Source organism: Oncorhynchus nerka, linkage group LG3 (assembly GCF_034236695.1).
Source record: "Oncorhynchus nerka isolate Pitt River linkage group LG3, Oner_Uvic_2.0, whole genome shotgun sequence".
Taxonomy (NCBI): Eukaryota; Metazoa; Chordata; class Actinopteri; order Salmoniformes; family Salmonidae; genus Oncorhynchus; species Oncorhynchus nerka.
The window spans coordinates 46,832,142-46,855,668 of NC_088398.1; the positions used below are offsets into that span (position 1 = coordinate 46,832,142).

At 43.2% G+C, this 23,527-nt stretch overlaps 2 protein-coding genes across 3 annotated transcripts; both read left to right on the plus strand.

Annotated features, from left to right (window-relative positions):
• The first annotated feature begins 1,857 nt into the window (after positions 1-1,857).
• Positions 1,858-7,898, plus strand: LOC115109457 (NADH-ubiquinone oxidoreductase 75 kDa subunit, mitochondrial). Of its 2 annotated transcripts, none has more exons than XM_029634365.2 (19): positions 1,858-1,964; positions 2,522-2,598; positions 2,978-3,072; positions 3,199-3,306; positions 3,417-3,493; positions 3,598-3,679; positions 3,852-3,982; positions 4,100-4,285; positions 4,401-4,535; positions 4,626-4,740; positions 5,102-5,247; positions 5,346-5,474; positions 5,651-5,780; positions 5,882-6,042; positions 6,150-6,304; positions 6,438-6,613; positions 6,701-6,835; positions 7,066-7,138; positions 7,218-7,898. In XM_029634365.2, exons 1-19 carry the CDS (start codon positions 1,951-1,953, stop codon positions 7,307-7,309), a joined length of 2,217 nt encoding a protein of 738 aa, XP_029490225.1. In that variant the 5' UTR covers positions 1,858-1,950; the 3' UTR covers positions 7,310-7,898. The 2 variants fall into 2 exon arrangements, with proteins under 2 accessions (XP_029490225.1, XP_064868895.1); XM_065012823.1 differs by having other exon boundaries at positions 5,102-5,240; positions 5,345-5,474.
• Positions 7,899-8,373: 475 nt separating this feature from the next.
• Positions 8,374-23,470, plus strand: ino80da (INO80 complex subunit Da). Its single transcript, XM_029634338.2, is given in 11 exon segments — positions 8,374-8,921; positions 10,478-10,724; positions 10,840-11,258; positions 11,261-11,650; positions 12,108-12,213; positions 12,306-12,530; positions 12,821-12,924; positions 13,128-13,261; positions 13,367-13,590; positions 19,108-19,265; positions 19,587-23,470. Coding segments are annotated over 10 exon segments (2,979 nt in total). The 5' UTR covers positions 8,374-8,921; positions 10,478-10,506; the 3' UTR covers positions 20,588-23,470.
• The last annotated feature ends 57 nt before the right edge of the window (positions 23,471-23,527 follow it).

The following is a 23,527-nucleotide window of genomic DNA, read 5'->3' on the forward strand; positions in this document are numbered from 1 at the left end:
GATTAACCAGAATTACATTTTTTTAGTATTTTAATTTTATTTAACCTTTATTTAACCAGGTAGGCTAGTTGAGAACAAGTTCTCATTTACAACATATACTCTCGTGGGTGGCCAAAAATAGCTATATAAAATCCACGCCCCTACTAAGCCACGCCTCCAGTTTTCTGATCTGACTCTGGTTTTTAACCCAGCATTTTTTCGAGTGTATGGCTGGTGTACACAAGAGCCAAATTCTATTTGGCCTTTATTTCCTTCTCAAATTATAATAAGTCTATAAATGAATCACCTATGTTTACATTACATTTTCAAATAGTATTCACATTGCTTTCACTGTGTGGGAATTTGCAATCTATAATCTATTTGAAATGCATTTTATTTGTTAATTATATATTTGAGTCAAAGGAATACACAATAAATCCAATCCCTTATCTTTATTGGTAGTGTGCTTAAATATTTATTGCATCTGTTATAAGGAAGCAGTGCCAGGAGTGCTGCTATATAGAGTGGTGCTCAATCTCCAGGGAACTAACAGGATATTGCCTGTAACCTCATTAAGGTTAGAGTACACTGAGGATGGAATAAACATACCACATGCATAGTTGATCAAAGAAGAATACACAAGAAGACGTGAACATCTAATACACATTCAATTATAGCTAGAGAGTGTGTTGCCACTCTCCACTCTCAAATATGTGGATTTCCAATATATCACTTAATCCTAACTGCTGTCTTCCTGAAGTTCAGTCCTGTTGTTTTCAATGTAAATGTTATTGGTAAACAAACCCAGATGAGTTGAGATTGGTTGGGTAATGTGGTCCACATCTGGAACCATGGCCTGAGGAAACATCAACTGTATCATTGTTGTATTAATCACCCCATGTCTTCTGCCAATATCTTGACACAACACTTGGAATAGTGGGCTATTGACATTTGATTCAGATTAATTGATTAGGCAAATGAGGGGTGTTGTTGAAAAATAATCTGGAATGAATGAAACCAGATTGGGATTTTTGGACACCTAATTGGGGATTTAAACTGAATAGAGATAGGAATGAAAAGCCATTTTATAGTCAATTGCATCTCAGGGAAGCAAATCCAGGTGCATGTCATGGATGGAAATGAATTGCTCAGCCAGGGAGAATGTCTGAAGTTCTCAGTAGACTAGTTTACTACTAATTACAGATTTATAAAAGACTAGTAGCTACTACTAATTTACAGATTTGAAAATACTCATATAATTTATTTGTATTTATTTATTTTTATTGAACCTTTATTTAATTCTGCAAGTCAACAAATTCTTATTTACAATGATGGCCTGCCACAAGGCAAAAGGCCTCCTGTGTGGACATGGGCTGGGATTAAAAATAAATGTAATTAAAATATAGGACAAAACACACATCAGGACAAGAGAGACAACACTACATAATGAGAGACCTAAATACAACAACATAGCATGGTAGCAACACATGGCAACAAAACACACAACACGTAGCAACACAACATGACAACAACATGGTAGCAACAATGTTTATTGTTGAGAGGCTGTCTTCACTTTTTAGGTACTGAATGCATCCCCATAGAGATATGGTAATGTATGACCAGATTGCAACATTATTAGGCTACATTAAAATGATGCTTTCAAGACAACTGGGAATTTGGAAAAGAACGAGGTCAAAGCATGACGTCGGTTTTTTTCAGGTTGGAAAGTCGGGGCTCTAGAAATATGCCCTAGTTTCCACCTTGGAATTTCTTGTTGGATGACCGTTCAAAACGATTTTTCCCAGTCGGAGCACTTTTTTCCGAGTTCACAGTTTTCTTGAACGCACTGAAGTCAGAGAATTCCGAGTTCCAAGTTGTTTTGAACGCGGCATATATTACGGGAATTACCTAATCGTGTCGCATTTGAATAGAGAAAGTGCGCAGTCAGTGGTGTCCATTGGGGTACTGCCGATGCTAGTGGCAAGGTAAGGACTTGCAATAACTGCTCTCGTGTTTACATTTGAAATGTATAAGAGGAGTGTGATATTTGAAGGTGTTTTGAAATCCATCATGTCTAGTTTAGGTCAAAGCACCATGAAGTGCGACGGTTGTAAAAATAGATAGCTAACGTTAGCGTTTAGTATAGATGGTTCATGGCCATAGTAAAATAAAGGATCAGTGCTGTCAGGGATAGCAGTTATGCATTTGCAAGCTGTTGTTTTCTTATCATAAATATGCAACTGCTATGTAGCTTTACAAATAAATATGCGACTGATTACCTTATAGCTAATGTTAGCTAGCCATTTACACAGCTAACGTTAATCTTTTTATTCCTGTCTAATCTAAGGAGAGACGGGTTAATGCCAAATGCACCACTTGCGTACTTAGCGTATGTCTGAACACACAAGCAATCTTTATACACAAATATCAGGTGATGCTGCTTGCCAATATGGAAGTGATTGCACTTTCTAAATGGCAAGTAAAAGTTGATGAAATTACATTTTTAGTTGGCTATTTTACCTGTCCATATTTTCGTTTTCAGCATGTTGCGTCTACCTGCGGTGAGTCGCGCTCTCGGAGTCGCTCACTCTACAGGGAGCGTGGCAATCACAAAAAATGGTAGGCCTCATAAATTTACCAACAGTATTAATAATATCATGATATGTTATTATACATGAAGGAATAAGAGGTGAACAATTCGTATGGCACAGGTGCCCATGTTGTCCTTGTTACTTTATTCTGCTCACGGATTATCTGCAGGATAACAGAATTGTCAGGGCTTGGCTGGAATGGTGATATCCGATCTGCTCAGTTTAGTGCAGGTGGTTTGTTAAAATGGCCTTTTATTGTGATGGTGCACTACATAATTCATTAGTTCAATTTGAAATTGGGATAATAAAGTCTATGCCATTGTGTGAAATACAAAGAGTAAGATGGAGGGTGGTTTTTGATACAAGGATGTAGACTGTTTAATAAATTTAAAAAAATGTGTTTATAGTTCACAACGCAGCTACAGCAGCAGCCATTAACCTGGTGGAGGTATTTGTGGATGGGAAGCCACTTATGGTGGAACCAGGAACCACAGTGCTGCAGGTAGTGGGGGCTCTAATCACTGATATTTGACAAATACTTGACTCTAGACTATAATGTCTTGTCAGATGTTTATACAGAGTAACTGCTTTGGCAATTACTTTAGACTTGATTGATATCTTGTTTTAGGCATGTGAAAAGGTGGGAGTGCAGATTCCTCGCTTCTGTTACCATGAGCGCCTGTCAGTTGCAGGGAACTGTCGGATGTGTCTCGTGGAGATTGAGAAAGCTCCAAAGGTATGTTCTTATGGGTGATTGAAGCTTTTAAATTGGCTGGCGTGTACTTGTACCCTTGTTTATGGTGTACACTCTTATTCTAATATCAACACAAGCACATCTCTTTGCAGCCAGTGGCAGCATGTGCCATGCCAGTCATGAAGGGTTGGAACATTTTAACTGACTCTGACAAAACAAGGAAAGCTAGGTAGGAAGAATCACCTGCAAACACATCATCCCTTTGCATTACCTTCTTATTTGGTAATCATCACCAGTACTATAGCATTTTTGTTTTTTACCCTCTTCTGGTAGAGAGGGTGTGATGGAGTTCCTGTTGGCCAATCACCCTTTAGACTGCCCAATCTGTGACCAGGGGGGAGAATGTGACCTTCAGGTAAAAAAATGTCATCATTGTCTCCTAGAACTTCTAAATCTCCTCTTGAAGAGGATAGTAATGATGATGATTCAACAAGTGGAAGGAACTGGTAATGAGGTTGTTGGACTTTTGGACTTAAAAAAAGTAAAAGTAAAAGTAACATGTTTTTGCCATTGTGTGCTGACTGCAGGACCAGTCCATGCAGTTTGGCAGTGACCGGAGCCGCTTCTTGGAGAGCAAGAGAGCTGTGGAGGACAAGAACATTGGTCCCCTCATCAAGACCATCATGACCCGCTGTATCCAGTGCACCCGATGTGTCCGGTGAGTCAGACTAGTAATCACGGTCCACCTTGGAAGGATTAATTATACTAATAATTACTAATCATTTCAAAAGGGGACCGCTATCTATGTGCTAAATAATGTTTTCCATATTTGCAGCTTTGCCAGTGAGATTGCAGGTGTGGAGGATCTGGGAACCACTGGAAGGGGCAATGACTTGCAAATTGGCACTTATGTGGAGAAGATGTTCATGTCAGAGCTGTCTGGGAATGTAATTGACATATGCCCTGTGGGAGCACTGACTTCCAAGCCGTATGCCTTCACTTCCCGACCCTGGGAGACCAGGTATGTGCATTACAGTATGTTGTTTTGAATACAATACAAGCCAGCTCTTGAAATGGAATACAAGTAGTGGTACATAGACCTTGTTGGTTATCAACGAACCTTTCTCTCCTCACAGGAAGACTGAATCCATTGACGTGCTGGATGCGGTGGGCAGCAACATCGTAGTGAGCACCCGGGGTGGTGAGGTCATGAGGATTCTGCCCCGTCTCCATGAGGACATCAATGAGGAGTGGATCTCAGATAAGACCAGGTAAGCTGAGGACCAGCTCATGTCAAATCCACACTGCTTTGCCTTGTCTGTCTGAATTAACAGTGAACTCATTCTCTTCCTCGATGGCAGGTTTGCCTACGATGGGCTGAAGCGGCAGCGCCTCACTCAGCCCATGGTGAAGGATGCGTCTGGACAGCTGGTTGCCACTTCCTGGGAGGATGTGTTGACTAGAGTGGCTGGGGTGGTATGTGATATTTGTGGCATATTGAACATTTCTGTTTACAGTCGGACCTTCCTCCATGTTATGTGGGCGGCGCACAATTGGCCCGGCGTCGTCTGGGTTTGGCCGGTGTAGGCCGTCATTGTAAATAAGAATTTGTTCTTAACTGACATGCCTAGATAAATAAAAGTTCAATTAAAAACCATTTTTTAAATGTTTATAAACAACGAGAGAACAGTTTATTCACAGTGTCTCATGACCTGAGATGTAGCATGATCTGTTGTGATTCATGCATTTCCATGTTGATGTTCTTGTGTTTGTGTGCAAGTCTTTTAAATGGTGTGTAGACACGAGTAGCCTATTACATCAGTGTTTACTTTTGCAGTTGCAAGGAGCCCAAGGCACCAGTGTAGCGGCCATTGTAGGAGGGATGGTGGATGCAGAGGCTCTAATCGCCCTGAAAGACATGCTGAACCGCTTGAATAGTGACCGCCTATGTACTGAGGAGATCTTCCCCATGGCTGGGGCTGGGTAAGGCAAGGCTGAGCCTGAGGGGAATACAGTGGTACAGAGCTAGTTAAGATAAGACCTCAGTGGAACATTCCTGATTTGGTTTCTATTTACTATAGTTCTGACCTGCGCTCAAACTACCTACTGAATTCCCGCATCGCTGGCATTGAAGAGGCTGATTTGCTGCTCCTAGTTGGCACCAACCCACGCTATGAGGCACCACTTTTCAACGCACGCATCAGGAAGAGGTATAGCTGGGATGGGATTTAAGTGCTGACAAAAATCACTGGCATCTCAATTAGCATGTAAACTGTCAGAGCTGTATGCAGCATCCAGCTCCTGATTTACGCACTCTCTTTAAGTGGAAACTATAAATCTGCCATTGAGATGACTGGTATGCATGCTTCATGTTGTACCTGGGTAGTTGGCTTCATAACGAGCTGCAGGTTGCCTTGGTGGGGCAGGAGGTGGACTTGACCTACACATACGATCACCTTGGGGAGTCTGCTAAGGTCCTGCAGGAAATAGCTGCTGGGACCCACCCCTTCTCTAAGGTAGTCATGTATTATTTACAGGTCTCTCATGGTCGGCCACTAAATAAGTGCTGTCATTGAGAATTTGCTACATCAACAGTTATTTAAAATCTCGTTCCCAGGTTCTTGCCAAGGCAAAGCGTCCTGTCGTGGTGTTGGGCAGTGGTTCCCTGCAGAGAGAGGATGGGGGCGCAATACACGCAGCAGTGTCTACCATTGCTCAGAATGCCCGTGTCAGCAGTGGAGTGGAGGAAAGCTGGAAGGTTCTCAATGTGCTTCACAGGTAATACTACTACTGTACTTGATCTCACATTCAGATTGATGTAGAATTTGTTTTTTATTAGTTTTCACAGCAAATTCCCTATTTTTTTTGTCTGTTTCTTACTACAGGGTGGCCAGTCAAGTAGCTGCGTTGGATCTTGGGTACAAGCCAGGCGTGGAGGCCATCAGGAAGAATCCGCCCAAAGTCCTGTTCCTCCTTGGGGCCGATGCTGGCTGCATCACCCGCCAAGACCTGGCAAAGGACAGCTTCATCATTTATCAGGGTCAGCAAAGCTCCTCCACAACAGAGACATAACACCAATCTTTGGTGTAAAGAATTTCAACAATAATATCCATGATCTTTAAGTGAGTCTTGCGCCAGACTGAATGTCGTTTTTGTTCCATAACTCTACACAGGGCACCATGGAGACGCTGGGGCGACGATGGCTGACATCATTCTCCCTGGAGCAGCGTACACAGAGAAATGTAGCACCTATGTGAACACTGAGGGGCGTGCCCAACAGACTAGGCTGGCTGTGACTGCTCCAGGCATGGCCAGGGAGGACTGGAAGATCATCCGCGCCATATCTGAGGTAAACTACTGGTTCACCGCACTTATCAGTCAGTGAATGTGTTCAGTAGCAATTTCATGACTTAACTGTGTTGGCGTTTTTCTATAGCTTGCTGGACTGACACTGCCCTATGAGACCATGGATGAGGTGCGTGACAGATTGGCGGAGGTTTCACCCAACCTGGTGCGCTATGATGACGTGGAGGAGGCTAACTATTTTAAGCAGGCAAATGAACTGGCCAAGGTCAGTTGTAACACTATATATAGTACACCCACACAAATGCCTCTGTCTTCCCTGGAACTCCCTAAAGAATATTGTTAGTGTTCTTCTTAGGAAGTAGGAAAAATAGTTGGCCTGAGGAAAACCTCTCCTATGAACATGTTATTTTTACATTTTTAAACACACTCGTGCCTCGTGTCTGCTCCCTATGGTTAATTAGGTTGTAAACTAATGGTCTCTGTCTTCTCCCTCAGGCTGTGAATCAGACCATCCTCACAGAGCCTCTGGTTCCTCCACAGCTCACTGTTCGAGACTTTTACATGACAGGTGAGACAGGCCTACTGACTCTATCTTTTCTTTACTACTGTATGTGAATGTTGTGTTAAAATCTCTCACTTCTCCACAGATCCTATCAGCAGAGCCTCCCAGACAATGGCTAAGTGTGTGAAGGCTGTAACAGAAGGAGCCCAAGCTATAGAGGAACCATCCATATGCTGAAGCTCTGTTTTCAGGGTCACTCCTCTCTAAATGTAACATGTCTATCCAACTCTCACATACTTGCAGAAATAACCATTAGGCCTACATATATCCATAGACATATCCATAGATGTGCCGTACAGTGTCATTGTAATAGATGCCTGTTCAACTCTCACACACCTATAGAAATCATTTGCACACCTACAAAAATATATGAATGTATGTCATGAAGTCAATGCAATAGATGCAGTACCTCATACAATTCTCACTTTAACAACAGCTGTGGCACATCCATAGAAACATATTTATTATGCAGTAAAGTTATTGTAATAGATGCCTATTCCATTCCTAACTATACACACAACTTCCTACACGCACAACTTCCTATGCTATTGTATACACACAACTTCCTCATACCCTTAATGACCAAATGCAGTACAAGCACCTTTCAGTCTTCCAGCTGACAATGGCATAGATCATTTATTTCCTCTATGTATATTACCTTACCACTGTGAATTGTGTATAGATTGTATTTTCCCCAATGACTGAGAATACGCTGCTTTGTAGATAATGTATACAAGAGTACGTGTAATAAATCTATTTTTCTTCATTTAGTAGTCAATGGTAAAGCACAAACTCTTCTTAATTTTTGGAGATGGAGCCTGAATAGAGCCATTGGTCGGCACAATCTATCACATTGGAATGTCTTATGTGCCACTGTAGCACAGTTTATATCGGTGATCACAAATGTTTTTATTTACTGTTGAAATAGATTATGTACTTAATTGTAACCTACATGAAATACTTATTTATAATCACACACCCACAAATGCATGTATTGTAATGGCCTAATTGAGCTGGTGAGAATGCCACAAGTGCATTGCGAACCAATAAGGCAGGCTTATCAGAAATGTTGATTTCTACAGCAGAGAAATTAACCAACAATCTAACTTTGACTTATTTTCCTAAGGAAAGAAGAATACGTTAATGTGGAGTATTACACTAAAGCTGTGTTCCCCTATAACTTTGTATAGTTACAAGCTGTTAGTAGGAATAGACGTGATGGGTACTAGCTGCATCAGCATTGGGCAACAGTGTTGCAGCCAGGGTAGAGAGAACTCATTCATAAAGAATGCTGTGATATCAGCCGTTGCCAGATAGAACCGTGACGTGTTATAATAAGGTTGATATAAGTAGGGAAATGTAACTTGTTTCAAAGCGCATAACTCTAGCTACTCTACACTCCAATTAGCATTGCCATTCATGTACTCGGCAATACATAACATTGCATTTCTTCACTGCTGTAGCTAATACAAAGTTGAATTTCCAATATGGTAGAGAGGTTGTTGTTGTACAGTGGACTGTTGTCATGTCTCCGCAGTGCCTGTAGTGGTGCTGTGAGGAGTCTACTGTGGACTGAACTAAAATCCTCAGCAGCTCCCAACTGCTAATATTTGCTGTGGATAAACCTCATTTACATGCATCAGTATTTTCAATTATATTGTATTCGAATAGGAGCATTATTAGTATCCTAAAATATAGATTATCGATGCACAAATAGGCAAGCTGATTCTTCTGGCACTTCTACAGTCTTTCCGGAGTGAATACCCTACATAGCCTATACCAATTGAAGGTAAGCGAAGCCTCTTCACAGCCTCAACTTCGATTTTTGGGGAGCCCGGTTATGGCTCAGGACTAGAAGGACGACTTTGCTACTCGAGGCCCTAGGATTATTAGGTCTGGTAGGCCTTATTGTTTAATGTTGAAACGTTTGATTTGTTATCTGTATCACACAACATATGCTAATTATAGCTGGTTAATGAGCTGTAATATAATATACATACGTTCACAACGTTTCATTAATCACCTAAATGTATTTTTCTAAACAGAAGATGATCAGATGACTTGCATGCAATGTTTTGTTTTGAAGGCCTTTTTGAACGGGCCTCTGTGCCTCCCCTTGCCGTATGTTTGGTTCTCGTGAAATCCCAGTCTGAAGATATTTTTATATTATCAAATATATTTTTCAGTTTGCTGAAAATGGAGCATAATATTTCATAGACATCTTCTGGTGTATATTGATGTTTCCGTTTCCTGGCTACCGCAACTTTTGTGTTTTTAGCGTAGTTGGCTAATGTTAACTAATGTGCTAACGTTAGCTAACAACATATCGCTAGACAGTAGGCTACAGTGGCAATTGTATAAGGTAACTAGTTAGCTAGTTATGTATGATGTTAATGTATGTCGTTAACATATACATTTGTAATTGTTGTCCAATGCCAATACTTTTCGGAGGTGTGCAAATTGACCATAATGTAGCTAGTTAACTATCTACTAACGTTAGCAAGCTAGCTGCCCAAGAAATGTAGCTAACTAGATAGCAAACGTTAGCTATTTAGCTCTGTTCGCTAACGTGACCTAAGTTGCTAGCTAACGTACGATAGGTAGCAAGTAAGTAAATATGGTAGCTAACTATTTGTTTTGATAACTAACTAGTATTTGTCGGGCTGTTTAGTAGATAATTAGACACGTAGTTTACTTAACGTTATTTAATTCAATGTGCTCAAGAAGTGTGCATGTATTAGCTAGCGAGCTATTCCTTCAGTTTTAATCATAACGTTAGTTGGGTAATAGTTATATTTTTATGAGAGCCTCGTTTAATTCAAGGTTATCTAACGTTAACTAGCTAATGGAATAACTGGTGACATTCTGAAAATGACATTGTGACATTACAGGACAGCGTTTCCACATCCTGTATTTATTTGCATGTAACGGGCAACTTCAGTCTGACTGCATCCTCGTGCGCATGAATGTACTGTGGCCACAGGTATGGGGAAGCATTACAGTACTTTCTACAACTGATTGCCCTAAGCCAAAAATGTCCATTTACAGCATTGGTTAAAAAACGAATTAAACAAACATGAAGTCATATGCCACAGATCCTCCGATTATTTCGGTCATGTGTGCATGTTTTACGTACCTCATGAACAAATTATTGATTAGATTCCTGAATTGTGCATGGTGATGTTGCTAACAAGTCAAACTAGAGAGTCAGGGGAGCTGTAAATGTTTATTTCTGTACCCCCAGTCTGTTTGTGTTTGTCTTGTTTGCATATTCAGGGCAGTCTCTGCATTACTGTGTATGATGTAAGACTTATGGTTTCCCCTGGCATCTTCCTCTCCCATCAGCTGATGTTCTCAAGGACAAGAGTCACGTGATGTATGAGGGCAAACACATCCACTTCTCGGAGGTGGACAATAAGCCATTGTGCTCATACAGCCCAAAGCTCTGCAAGCAGCGCAGGCTCAATGGCTATGCCTTCTGTATCCGTCATGTCCTGGAGGATAAGACTGCCCCCTTCAAGCAATGTGAATATGTGGCCAAGTACAACAGCCAACAGTGCACCAACCCCATCCCCAAGTCTGAGGACCGCAGGTGGGTGTGACGATACAATAGAAAGTTGTCCTCTGCACTGAGGACGGTAGGTCTTTGTCATTGACCCATCTGTCATAGTTGTGAACAGCTTGTTAAACGTGTGTGTGTTCCACAGATACTGTAACAGCCACCTCCAAGTTCTTGGGTTTATCCCCAAGAAGGAGCGGAAAAAGAAGCATGATACATTAGAGGAGATGCGCTCACGACCTCACCTGGAGTCAGTGGCTCTTAACATAACTGTGCCCTCGCTGGCCCTAAAGGCCTCCAACGGCCTGGACGAGCTGCCACCCTCTCCACCCTGCACCCGTCTCTTACCCCTCCCAGACGGGGAGATCCTGGACCCTTTTGCCTTTTATGAGGACGACACAAACGGGGAAGAGTGCGCTGCTCGGAAGGGCTCCGCTGTCAGGAAGAAACTACACAGTCGGCTGGTGCTCAGCCAGAAACTCCAGCTCCACCATCACGACACTGACTTTTTCCAACCACCTTTAGAGCACTTTAGCCCCTCTCCTCTTCCCCGTGTGCACCCTTCCTCACCCCTCCACCCTCACCTCCCCGTAAACAGCAGACAGGACTCATCCAGCCCCCCCAGCACTCCACCATGCCCTCGTTTGTCCTCCCAGGACAGCAGCAGGGTTTTTTATGCAAGCCAGCTCCACCTCAGACTCCCGCCTTTCTGCCTGTCGGGCTGCCCCCCAACACGGCTCCCAGTCAGGTGCAGTCCTCTGGTCCCCCCCTCAGCAGGAAAGCTCTGTTCACTGCCACGCCCTTGCCATCCAGTAGCTGGGACAGCACTCAGCGGCATATGGTGGCCATGCGCCCAGCTGCCTTCTCACCTCCCCCTGCCTGCCTGGCCAGGTTACAGCATCTGGTACAGCTCTGCGCCCAAAGACATCAGGAGCACGGAGACCTTTTCCCTCATCTAGGTACCTCTTCTTCCTATCCATGTTAAATAGAGTTTACACAGGCAGCACAATTCAGATGGTTTTTTTTTTCACTATGTAATTGTTCTTTTGATCTGATGTGAAGATTTCTGATTTGATTGGTCAGTAGACCAGTTAGTGGGGGGGGGGATCAATTTGAGTAATTTAGAAGATGCTCTTATCCAGAGCAACTTGCAGTTGGTGCATTCATCTTAAGATATCTAGGTGGAACAACCGCTTTTCTCAGTCATAGTAAGTACATTTTTACCTCAAAGTAGGTATCAGCATAGTCAGTGCTAAGTAGGAAAAGACAAGTCTAAGTGTTAGTTTACAAAAGGCATTTATTACTTAAAAAAAAAAAAAAAAATGCTTATTAGTTGTGGGACATGGGGTCTGTGTAATATAGATGATCTGACTATTCTGCTGAGGCCAGCTGGTCTAACAGGCTATCTTCATCCAGGGTTGGACTGGTCTGAAGACAGTGCAGAGGATGACGACGTGGAGGCCGAGAGAGTTCCACCATATCACAACGCCTGGAGACTACAGGAAGGACACACACAGGACGTGTATGTTGCTTTCTCACATGCTCATAGTTAGGCTCTCATTTTATTCAGACATGAATAGGCTATGACTGTTGTTTATTTTGTTCCCATCACAGCTCTGATGAAGATGCCGGTAGCTCTCGGAGAACACGTCTGGCGCGGCTGTGCTCGTACCTCCAGGATAAATACAAGCACTTGTGCAGGCAGGAGAGGGCAACCATGCGCCAGAAGAGATACCGCTATGCCTTCCGCAAAGCCCTGCTGCATGCCGCCAGTAAAGACCCTGACTGTGCTGGCCAGTTGATCCAGGAGCTGCGCAAGGTCTCCCAGACCTCGTCAAGGTACCCACACTCAACACTGGACTCAAAACTCCCTAGGGCCTAGTTAGTCTCCTTCAATACCATCTGTCAATGGATAATCTCCCAAAATTTGTGAGGTAAGTTATAATTAGTGCCCAGGCCCTAGATACTTAAGTCTTTCCTGGTCAGTTGGTCACGTGATCAGGAGAAGCACCTGTCCCCAGTAATGATAATTGTGTTCTGAAGAGCGTTGATATGCTAGTTGTGTTGTGAATAGCTGAGGAAGTGTTGATATGGTTGTGTCCTGAGCGTGGGTCTGTCTCTCTGCTCAGTGCGCTGGGGCAGCAGGAGACAGAGGCGGGAATCTGCACTGGAAGCACCAAGGGCCGGGCCTGCACTAGCCAAGCTCTACCCTTCACCCGACACTGCTTCCAGCGTATCCTTTTCACCAACCCCTTACATCAGTTACATGGCACATGGAACTCTTATACCTAAACTGTAATTTATTGGGGAATATGGCTTTTTAACTTGTCTTATTGCAACTTAGCGAACAGATTCAAATGATGTGTCCTGTTTTTGACACGTGACTGTGTGTGCTCTCTTTTCCATTGGAGTGTTTCCTTCACGGTTTCTCTGCAGATGTTCTGTTGAATCGCTCCCAGCAGCTCTTCTCCAGTTGCACAGCCAAATTTGCAGATGGACAACAATGCTCCATCCCTGTGTTTGACATCACGCATCAGACACCGCTCTGTGAGGAGCATGCCAAAAAGATGGTGAGTTCCCCTTCAGTCAGTAAATTGGAGCGTTGCCATTGTAATACCTATGGCACGGTATCTGCTCTGTATTACTATACTTGTGGACATGTGTTTTTCCTATAGGACAATTTCCTGCGTGGGGATGGTAACAGAAGAGTGCAGCACCAGCAACAGCAGCGGAAGCCGCGGAAGAAGAGCAAACCGCCGGCGCTCACCAAGAAACACAAAAAGAAGAGGAGGAGAGGGCCATGGCGGCCCCAAAAGCCCATCCCGCCGGCTCTGCCCCAGGGGAACTTGGGAATGCCTTCCTCCTCCAGCCTGACCATGCCCACCCAGGCTAGCATCAGGTCTGTCCCACTCACTTAATCTCTCTCTCGTCCTCTCTCAGCTCTAGTATTAACTAGGAATGTAACGATACGCATATGTCCCCGATTTCAAATGTTTTAAGATAATGTACGACTGCCTCGGTCCACGGACACCAATCCATGGATCGTCAAAAAATGTATTCAAATGTTACGAATCTCCGATTAATCTTTTTGTTGTTGCTCATATTACTTTCTTCTACGTAGTCTTTTGTGACAACTGACGTGTCCTCTCCTTCATTGTCAAACTAAGCATGTAACTGTTAACAGGCATATCGGTAGCCTAGTCAAACTGCGCACTGTGCCAAGCTTCGCTCACTGTGCCATGCTTCGCACGCTGACCAGCTCTCATCTGGCTATACCTGCTGAACTGGGCTTACAGTATATTTTATTTTGAATGTTCAGGTTTTCGATCAGCAATAGTTTTGCTTTAAAGGTACAATATGCATAAATCACTCCGCCATTTCCTGGTTGCTAAAATTCTAAGTTTGCCTAATTGCAGTTTGTGACAAAACAAGTGTAGAGGATCATTGTGCCAACTAAACCGCTGTGAAATATCTTTTCAATAACCAAAAATATTGTATTTTCAGCTGTTTGAAGCATGCTGTACAAAACTGAAAGTAAAAGATGCAAAAACAAAACTTAAGAACAGGAAGCATAGAAATAGAGCACATAGAACATATATACCCACAACTTCTTAGACTTGCATTCAATGAGAATGACATATCTATAACTCACATTTCTATGTGAATTTGGTCGGGTCGCCCAAAAGTGACATATTGCAGCTTTAAACAATCAGTGTATAACAGGTCTACCCAACCCTCTTCCTAGAGATCTACTGTCCTGTAGGTTTTCAGTCCAACCCCAATTTAACATATCTGATTCAGCTAGTTAAGGTCTTGTTGAGCAGCTAATAAGTAGAATCAGGTGTGTTAAATTAGGGTTGGACTGAAAACCCACAGGACGGTAGATCTCCAGGAAGAGGGTTGTGCAGCCCTGGTGTATATGGTCATTTTTACATCTACAGTGTAACGTTGATCATTTCATAAGAGGAATCACTTTTGCAAGGCGCACTGCATGGCCAAAGCGGGAGGAGAAAAGAAGCTCACTAAACTTAAAAACAGTCAAAACCATTTGATTTTGATTTGTAAACGATAAATATCGATACATTACTATCAAACACTTAATCTGCAAAAATGACATGTAAGTTAGTGGGTGAATGGGGATGTCAGAACCAAAGTGTGGGGGGACAAAAAAACAGGCTACATTAACCCCCCCTAATCTTGTAGTGGGGTGGTAGATGTCTAGTCTCCCTGATGGCTCAGATCAGGTGCCTAAATAGTATACACCATAGACCTACATAATTTACATATGTACATACACCAGGGATGCGGCCTGTGGAATATATATATATATATTTTTTACTCAATCGGGGTCTCAACTTACTGTTGAGTTAGAATAGTACATTACACAAAGTGCAATTTGAACATTTGGTAGTGATTCACCCCTAGCGTCGATTGACGCACCCTTGCGCCAATCTTATTAACTTAATTGAAAAAAATCTCCATAAAAAATTGTATTGGTCACATACCGATGGTTTGCAGATGTTAATGCGATGTAGCAAAATGCTTGTGCTTCTAGTTCCAACAGTGCAGTAATATCTAATAAATCTTTTTTTTTTATATATACTTTTTTTTTCTCCCCCCCAATTTCATGGTATCCAATTTGTAGTTAGTCTCTTGTCCCATCGCTGCAACTCCTGTACGGACTCAGGAGAGGCGAAGGTCAAGAGCCATGCGTCCTCCGAAACCCAACCAAGCCGCACTGCTTCTTGACACAACGCCCGCTTAACCCGGAAGCCAGCCACACCAATGTGTCGGAAGAAACACTGTACACCTGGCGACTGTGTCAGTGTGCATTGCGCCCAGCCCGTCACAGGAGTCGCTAGTGCGGGATGGGAAAAGAACAACCCTGCCGGCCAAACCCTCCCCTAACCCGGACGACGCTGGGCCAATTTTGCGCCACCCCATGGGTCTCCCGGTCGCGGCTAGTTGTGACCGAGCCTGGACTCGAACCCAGAAACTCTAGTGTCACAGCTAGTCTAACAAGTAATCTAACAATTCCACAACTACCTAATACACTCAAATCTAAGGGCCGGAATAAGAATATGTACAGTTGTGACCAAAAGTTTTAAGAATGACACATGTTAATTTCCACAAAGTTTGCTGCTTCAGTGTCTTTAGATATTTTTTGTCAGATGTTATCATGGAATACTAAAGTATAATTACAAAGCATTTCATAAGTGTCAAAAGCTTTTATTGACAATTACATGAAGTTGATGCAACGAGTCAATATTTGAAGTGTTGACCCTTCTTTTTCAAGACCTCTGCAATCTGCCCTGGCATGCTGTCAATTAACTTCTGGGCCACATCCTGACTGATGGCAGCCCATTCTTGCATAATCAATGCTTGGAGTTTGTCAGAATTTGTGGGTTTTTGTTTGTCTTACCCGCCTCTTGAGGATTGACCACAAGTTTTCAATGGGATTAAGGTCTGGGGAGTTTCCTGGCCATGGACACAAAATATCAATGTTTTGTTCCCTGAGCCACTTAGTTATCACTTTTGCCTTATGGCAAGGTGTTTAATCATGCTGGAAAAGGCATTGTTCGTCACCAAACTGTTCCTGGATGGTTGGGAGAAGTTGCTCTCGGAGGATGTGTTGGTACCATTCTTTATTCATGGCTGTGTTCTTAGGCAAAATTGTGAGTGAGCCCACTCCCTTGGCTGATAAGCAACCCCACACATGAATGATCTCTGGATGCTTTACTGTTGGCATGACACAGGACTGATGGTAGGTCTCACCTTGTATTTTCCGGACAAACTTTTTTCCGGATGCCCCAAACAATCGGAAAGGGGATTCATCAGAGAAAATGACTTTACCCCAGTCCTCAGCAGTCCAATCCCTGTACCTTTTGCAGAATATCAGTCTGTCCCGATGTTTTTCCTGGAGAGAAGTGTCTTCTTAGCTGCCCTTCTTGACACCAGGCCATCCTCCAAAAGTCTTTGCCTCGCTGTGTGTGCAGATGCACTCACACCTGCCTACTGCCATTCCTGAGCAAGCTCTGTACTGGTGGTGCCCTGATCCCGCAGCTGAATCAACTTTAGGAGACGGTCCTGGCGCTTGCTGGACTTTCTTGGGTGCCCTGAAGCCGCCTTCACAACAATTGAACCGATCTCCTTGAAGTTCTTGATGATCCGATAAATGGTTGATTTCGGTGCAGTCTTACTGGCAGCGATATCCTTGACTGCGAAGCCCTTTTTGTGCAAAGCAATGATGGCACGTGTTTCCTTGCAGGTAACCATGGTTGACAGATGAATATCAATGATTACAAACACAACCCTCCTTTTGAAGCTTCCAGTCTGTTATTTGAACTCAATCAGCATGACAGAGTGAACTCCAGCCTTGTCCTTGTCAACACTCACACCTGTGTTAACGAGAGAATCACTGACATGATGTCAGCTGGTCCTTTTGTGGCAGGGCTGAAATGCAGTGGAAATGTTTTTTGGGGGATTCGGTTCATTTGCATGGCAAAGAGGGACTTTGCAAATAATTGCAATTCATCTGATCACTCTTTATAATATTCTGGAGTATATGCAAATTGCCATCTTACAAACTGAGGCAACAGACTTTGTGACAATGAATATTTGTGTCATTCCCAACTTTTGGCCACGACTGTAGATATAAATATATTGATGAGTAATGACTGAGCGGCATAGGCAAGATGCAAAGATGGTATAGAATACAGTATATACATATGAGATGAGTAATGCAAGATATGTGAACATTATTAAAGTGGCATTATTAACGTGACTAGTGATGCATCAGTCCAGCGTGTCCTCTGCGATGTAAAGTGGCCGAGCTACAGTGCTGTTTATCCAACCAGGAGACATCCTGAAAAACAGTCTTTTCACAAAAAAGTCTGTAGCATGCGAACTGTTTGGCCTACAAACTAACATGTCTGTGTGTAAAGATGAGGCTCTCATGTTCTCTGCCTTGTTCTACGACCCCCATGGGACTCGTATGATGGTAACCTGGTACCGGTTAAATGTTTTTGTTTTGTCCCCCCCCCAGAAAGGGATTAAATATGTGTTAAAAAAATAATATTTATATATAATAATTCCTGAGCTTTCTTATATCTCCTAGATATAGGACTGACACTTCAAAAACGTATTCCTTATGATTTATTTTTTGACTTTTGCCATTTATGAATGTTATTCACTTAGTTTTTTATGTCTATAGTAGTAAAGGCCAAATTCAATATTTTATTAAATACTTTTTTGATACCGACAGTGGTCCTAAAATTCATCATCGACTAGCTAAATGAGCCATGGTATGATCATCTTAAAACAATTCCATATGTTATCTTAGTAGAACCCCTCTTCGCCTCAAAGGCTTAGACTTTTTGGGGATAAACTTGTAATCATGGTTAAATTACCAACCGTGGGGCCCCCAATGATTTTGTTAATAGCTCTCACTCAGATATCTTGTAAAAACTGCTAATATTTCTCTCCACCCTATGGCATAATGTGCAAACTTGCAGGAAATTAACTGTAAAATTGCTAATTTCTCACTGCCCCATGGCAAAATGAGTAAAATCTCTGGAAATGAGTTACAAAATTGGAAAATATTCTCTCTGCCCAATGGCAAAATGTGTAGATTTGCCACAAACCTTCTTTAAAACTGTTAAAAATGTTCTGCGGCCCATGGCAAAATGTGTAGAATTACAGGATATTAACTCTTAAGATAGGGCCCCCAAAAGTCTAGAGCCGGCTCTGACTACATATGTGGGAATGCAGACCAGTGAGCCACTGTAACCCCCCATGATCAGATTTTTTTTTGTGGCCCCCACCCCCATCTAAGTTGCCCATCCCTGACATACATAATTTACACACACACACAGCATATGTTTTACTGTCCTTGTGGGGAACTAACATTTTATTTCTATTCAAAATCCCCCAATCTTAGCCTAATTCTAACCCTAAACCTAACCCCCGAGTGTAAAATAGCCTTTGTCCTCATGAGGACGTGGGACATGTCCACATGGGGATCATTTTCCTTGTTTCACTATCCTTGTGGGGACTTTTAGGGATTTCCGGTACCCACGAGGATACTAGTACAAGCACGCACGCACGCATGCTCAGAGAGACCCAGCTCATGAGCTCCATCAGCAGCAGATTTGAATTTAGAATGGATAATGAATGGTTTTAGTGCATCGAACCGAATCGCATAGATTTGTTCTCAAATCAAACAGAATTGCACTGAATTGTTTCAAACTAAGAGGTATGGTTCCTGTCTAAATGGGAGCCTATATCTAGATACGTATCGAATCGTCTTGAAAGGGAAAGATGTTCATAAGTAGTATCAATATATACTCACAAACGACTGCACAGTCCTATCAGTGTGCACTGAGAATTGTATTTTATGAAGCTGTCTTGGTGGCAGGAGTCCTTCGACGCCCGAACTGAGCACTGATGAGCTTCCTGATGACATCACCAATGACATGGCAGACATTCCAAACGACCTCGAGCTGAACCAGGAAGACTTCTCGGACGTGTTACCCAGGCTCCCCGATGACCTGCAGGACTTTGACTTGTTTGAAGGTACACTTCGTTTGCTTATTGTCATGGATTTCACTGCTCAAGGTCCTATTCATGAATGTTAATTTATACTTTTAGATTTGACCTGCAATATAACCTCAGTTAGATTAAGACTTTCCCAATGGGGGTATTTTTAGCATGTGTGTGATGTCAGCCTTTTTATTGTTTTTTATATTTTTCAAAAATTGTCGTATTTGATCCGGTTTGTCTGCTGAATAAACTGGAGTCTCAACTATTTACTCCCATTTCTTTTTGATCTCTTGAGAAAGGGAGATTGTTGGTAGATTCCTAGGGTGTGGGTAAGAAAGTTGTGTATATCCTCAGGTAAAAATGGGGAGCTGCTACCCACCACGGAGGAGGCTGAAGAGCTGGTGCGAGCACTGCAGGCTGGGCTGATGGGCTCCTACCCAGACTCCCTGGTGTGCCTGACCTCCATGGCAGAGATGGCGCAGGCAGATGGAGTGGACCATCGGGTCATGGCAGCAGTGTTTCCTGGGCCAGGGGTCCAGCCGGGTGGGATTGGGGACCTGCTCAACGGCCGCATCCCCCCAGAGAACTTCTCCAGCCTGGAGCTGGAGGACAACCTGCTGCACTCTGCTGGAGGCCACTTCTCCTCTGCGGTGTCACCTCAGCAGCCCCAGGGCCAGGCCCCCCCCCCTGGGCCTAGCCTCACCACCCCCACAGTCGCACAGAGCCCCCTGTCAGAGCGAACGTTCCCCCGGACACACCAGCCCAACATCCTGGCCAAGCCTGAAGTGCCCACCTCGTCTCCACAGGGCAGCCATTACAGCAGCGAGCATGTGCCATCCCCCTATAGTGACCACATGTCCTCCCCCCATGCCACCTCCTTCCAGACAGAGACTCCTCTCCTTGTGGAGATCCCTCTGAGCGGGGTACCAGGCCCCCCGCAGTCCTCCTGGAACAACCTCCACCTGCCCCTCACTGACCCCACACAGTTTGGCAACCTCATCAGACCTGAGGGCCACCTCATATCCACCTCTCTTTCCACTCCCCCCTCCTCCACCTCCTGCTCTGTGACCCTGCAGCCCATGGCTGCCCTCTCAGCGATCCCCCAGAGCGGCCTGATGGGCTTGACTGCTCCCCCCAACCCCTCACCACGCGACCTCCTGACCTCCACCCAGTCCAAGCAGCAGCTCCCTCAGTTCAGCGCTGCCTTTGGCCACCAGCTGGCCTCCCACAGTGGCATCCCCAAGGACGTGCAGCCCAGTCACAGCTCCACGGCGCCCCCCACTGGCTTCTCCATAGCTAGTGCCACCGCTGCAAGTGCCAACAGTGCAACACCCCCTTTTCCACACAGTGACTGAGAGCGAGCCGGTCAAACCATGGACTCTAGACACTCATTCACCCACAGTCGATGCATTTTCCATCTACTTCAAGTGTGAAATGTGGTAACGGTGCACTATACTATCTGAATTTCCACAACCTCAGATATTCCTTAACTGTAATGATTTGGTGATGTTATAGCCATTTGGCCATCTGAAAGGGTATGCAAGAGTCCAGTGGTTTGATGTGAATGCCGCTCGAGGGTTTCACCAGCAGGGGGAGATGTTGGGCAGCGTTTGTGTGGAGGGAGGGAGGTCCCTCAGTTGAAACATGGACTCACTTGGAGGAACATTGGAGGAAGTACCTTTTTTAGGAGCGATTATTCCTATCATAGTGACCGCAACAGTGCTAGAGAATTCTATGACAAAGCCTCAATCAGTGGTCTGTTTTTTTTGTATCGCCAGTTTAGTCCTGTCTTAAGTCTTCAACTATAACCTGCCTTGCTATGATCATTGCATCGCCTCATCTGTTCCTCATTCCATTCACCTTTGAAAGAGATTCTAGGGTAGATCCTTTGTAGGCATCTGTGTGTGACCCATTATGAAGCAACAGAGGAAATTGCTCTGTCGAATATCATGAAGTAGACTTATCTCCTCCCACGACTTAACAGACAGAATTTGGCCGAACCACTTTTAAAACAGCTTTTTTTTAATATTGTGTATATATTTGGTATTTTATCGGTTTACTCAAATGTAAAAGGTCTTTTGACCTCACCATTCTTTTGGGGAACTCCTTACGGGTGGCCTATTAGACACTTGAAGGTAAATCTTGTTACTTTAAGCAATAAACACATTGCCATACTCGGTCACAGTCGTGTAATGTATTGTATTAGTCTTCACTTTATGTATCTTCATTATGTAATCCATACCAATGTGGACCAGAAATATTTTGGGGCCTGTATAACTCTTGTGTCATAAACAGTTTGTTCTAAATCAAGGCTAAACTGTTTGAGTAGAGATATAGACCGTCTGTAACTGAACAGGAGCCAGCTTGCCAAAAGCATCTTAAGGCTATAAGTTAATTGTTAGGATCCTATAGTTCTAACGATGAACTTAGCCTTAAGATGCTTTTGGGAAACCGGGCCCAAGTCAGGAAGCTTCTCTTGGGTCATACTTAGTTTCACATAGCGAAGGGAAAAAGGGTCACTGTTATTGCGAGGGTAATGGCCATATCTAGGGGCTTTATTGTCCGCAACTCTCCATGGTGCTCTCTGGTCTTGCTAAATAATGGCGTTTTTATTGGGACATGCATGCATGTGGTCCCTCCTAAGAGAGAAACTCTCTACTTCAGGAACCCAGTGGGGGGGAAATGGTTCTCTTCAATATCAGAACTCATTCAGTAAAGGACCAGAATGTTGTCTTTCACTAGTCTAGCAGTGTATATGGATACAGTGGATGTGTATATGGATGTGAAATTATGGCCCCCTTGTTTAACCCTCTGTTAGCTGTCTGTGGTAGTGACACCATTGATGTAAACTGGTGCAATGAGCATTTGAGGTATAGCACTGTTGTAATACAAAGTTATTATCAGGTGAGTTAAGGTCAATGAAGCATGGGTCTCTGTTAACTGTTTGGTTAGGGAATGAGGATGGACTCTACCTGACAACTCTGTCCTATCTGCTTTGAATAATTATTATTACAGCAGTAAACCATGAGGTTCGGTATATATTTTTTTAACTGAAAGATACTCAGTGTTAAGTATTAGATATATTTGTAGGGTAGAAATCTCTACAGTGGGTTTTATTGGTGAGTTAACGAGTTGCAATGGATTGAAAATGAAGTAAAACAAAAAATAAAAAAAATCTTGCCATTTGCAAAGTGCTTGATGGAAACCTTTCTCTTGTTTTAATGGCTAGCAGAACTCTTCATTTATCTGAAGTGGAATGATCGATGTTTCTGTACACTGTCAATTATAAGACAATGTCTATAATTATGTAAGACAGTCATTTTGATAGCTATTACATTCTGGCAAGCATTTGCTGCTGAAAGACTGGGATTGCATGGAGAGACAACCTGACAGCTGAGTGCAAAGCCACAACATTTCTCCCTCATTTACTACTGGATCACTCTAGAGAGCTGTAAATCCAACCATAGCGTTGCATACCATTTGAATCTTTTTTAAAAAATTTTCTTTGCAAGTACTAGGGATATACATAACAGCACCTGTAATCAGTTTGGATATGGAGGACATCGATGACCTGCTCTAAACAGGACTGAGAGGCCAGAGATTCACCTAGTAGGCATCTTGTATTTTGTCAGGATACGGATTACTAACAGCTGTCAACTGCACACACATATTTTTAAGACCTGAGCAGGCCCCAATTCCAACTGAAGGCCTAGTTCTTTCTCCCAGTTCCAAAGAGACACATTACCAGAGCAGACTCAAGTTTGTTTCTTTTGCTTGACCACCCCATTGTTGTTCCTAGATGTACAGCCCCTAGGAATTAGGTGGGCTGGAAAGTGGTCTTGAATTTGCGCAAGCAAGGCGATACTGCTGTATTCACAAAGCATGAGATGAGAGACATTGCACAGCTAGACTCCCCACCAACGATATAGATCCAACTCCACGGGGCGCTTGAAATCTGAGAGATTGGCTGACAAATTCCTATACTCATTGAATGTACTGTATTACTGTTTTTAAACATGATAGGATGAGATAATAATCTAGTCACCTTTTATTGGTCCTTGTTTCATTTGTCTAAGGTATTTTTTTGTATACAAAGGTTTACATTTTTATGTATATTTTTCTTGTGTACAAATGATGTAATATGTGTATAAACACTGTATGTAATATCTGTATATAGTGTGATAATTTGATCTGTTTTTTGGATGTATAAATAAAACTTGCTGTGAGGTATTCGCTGACGGGTTGTGCAGTGTTTTTATTTCTATATGGACAATTCGGACATGTCTCGCTGCCTC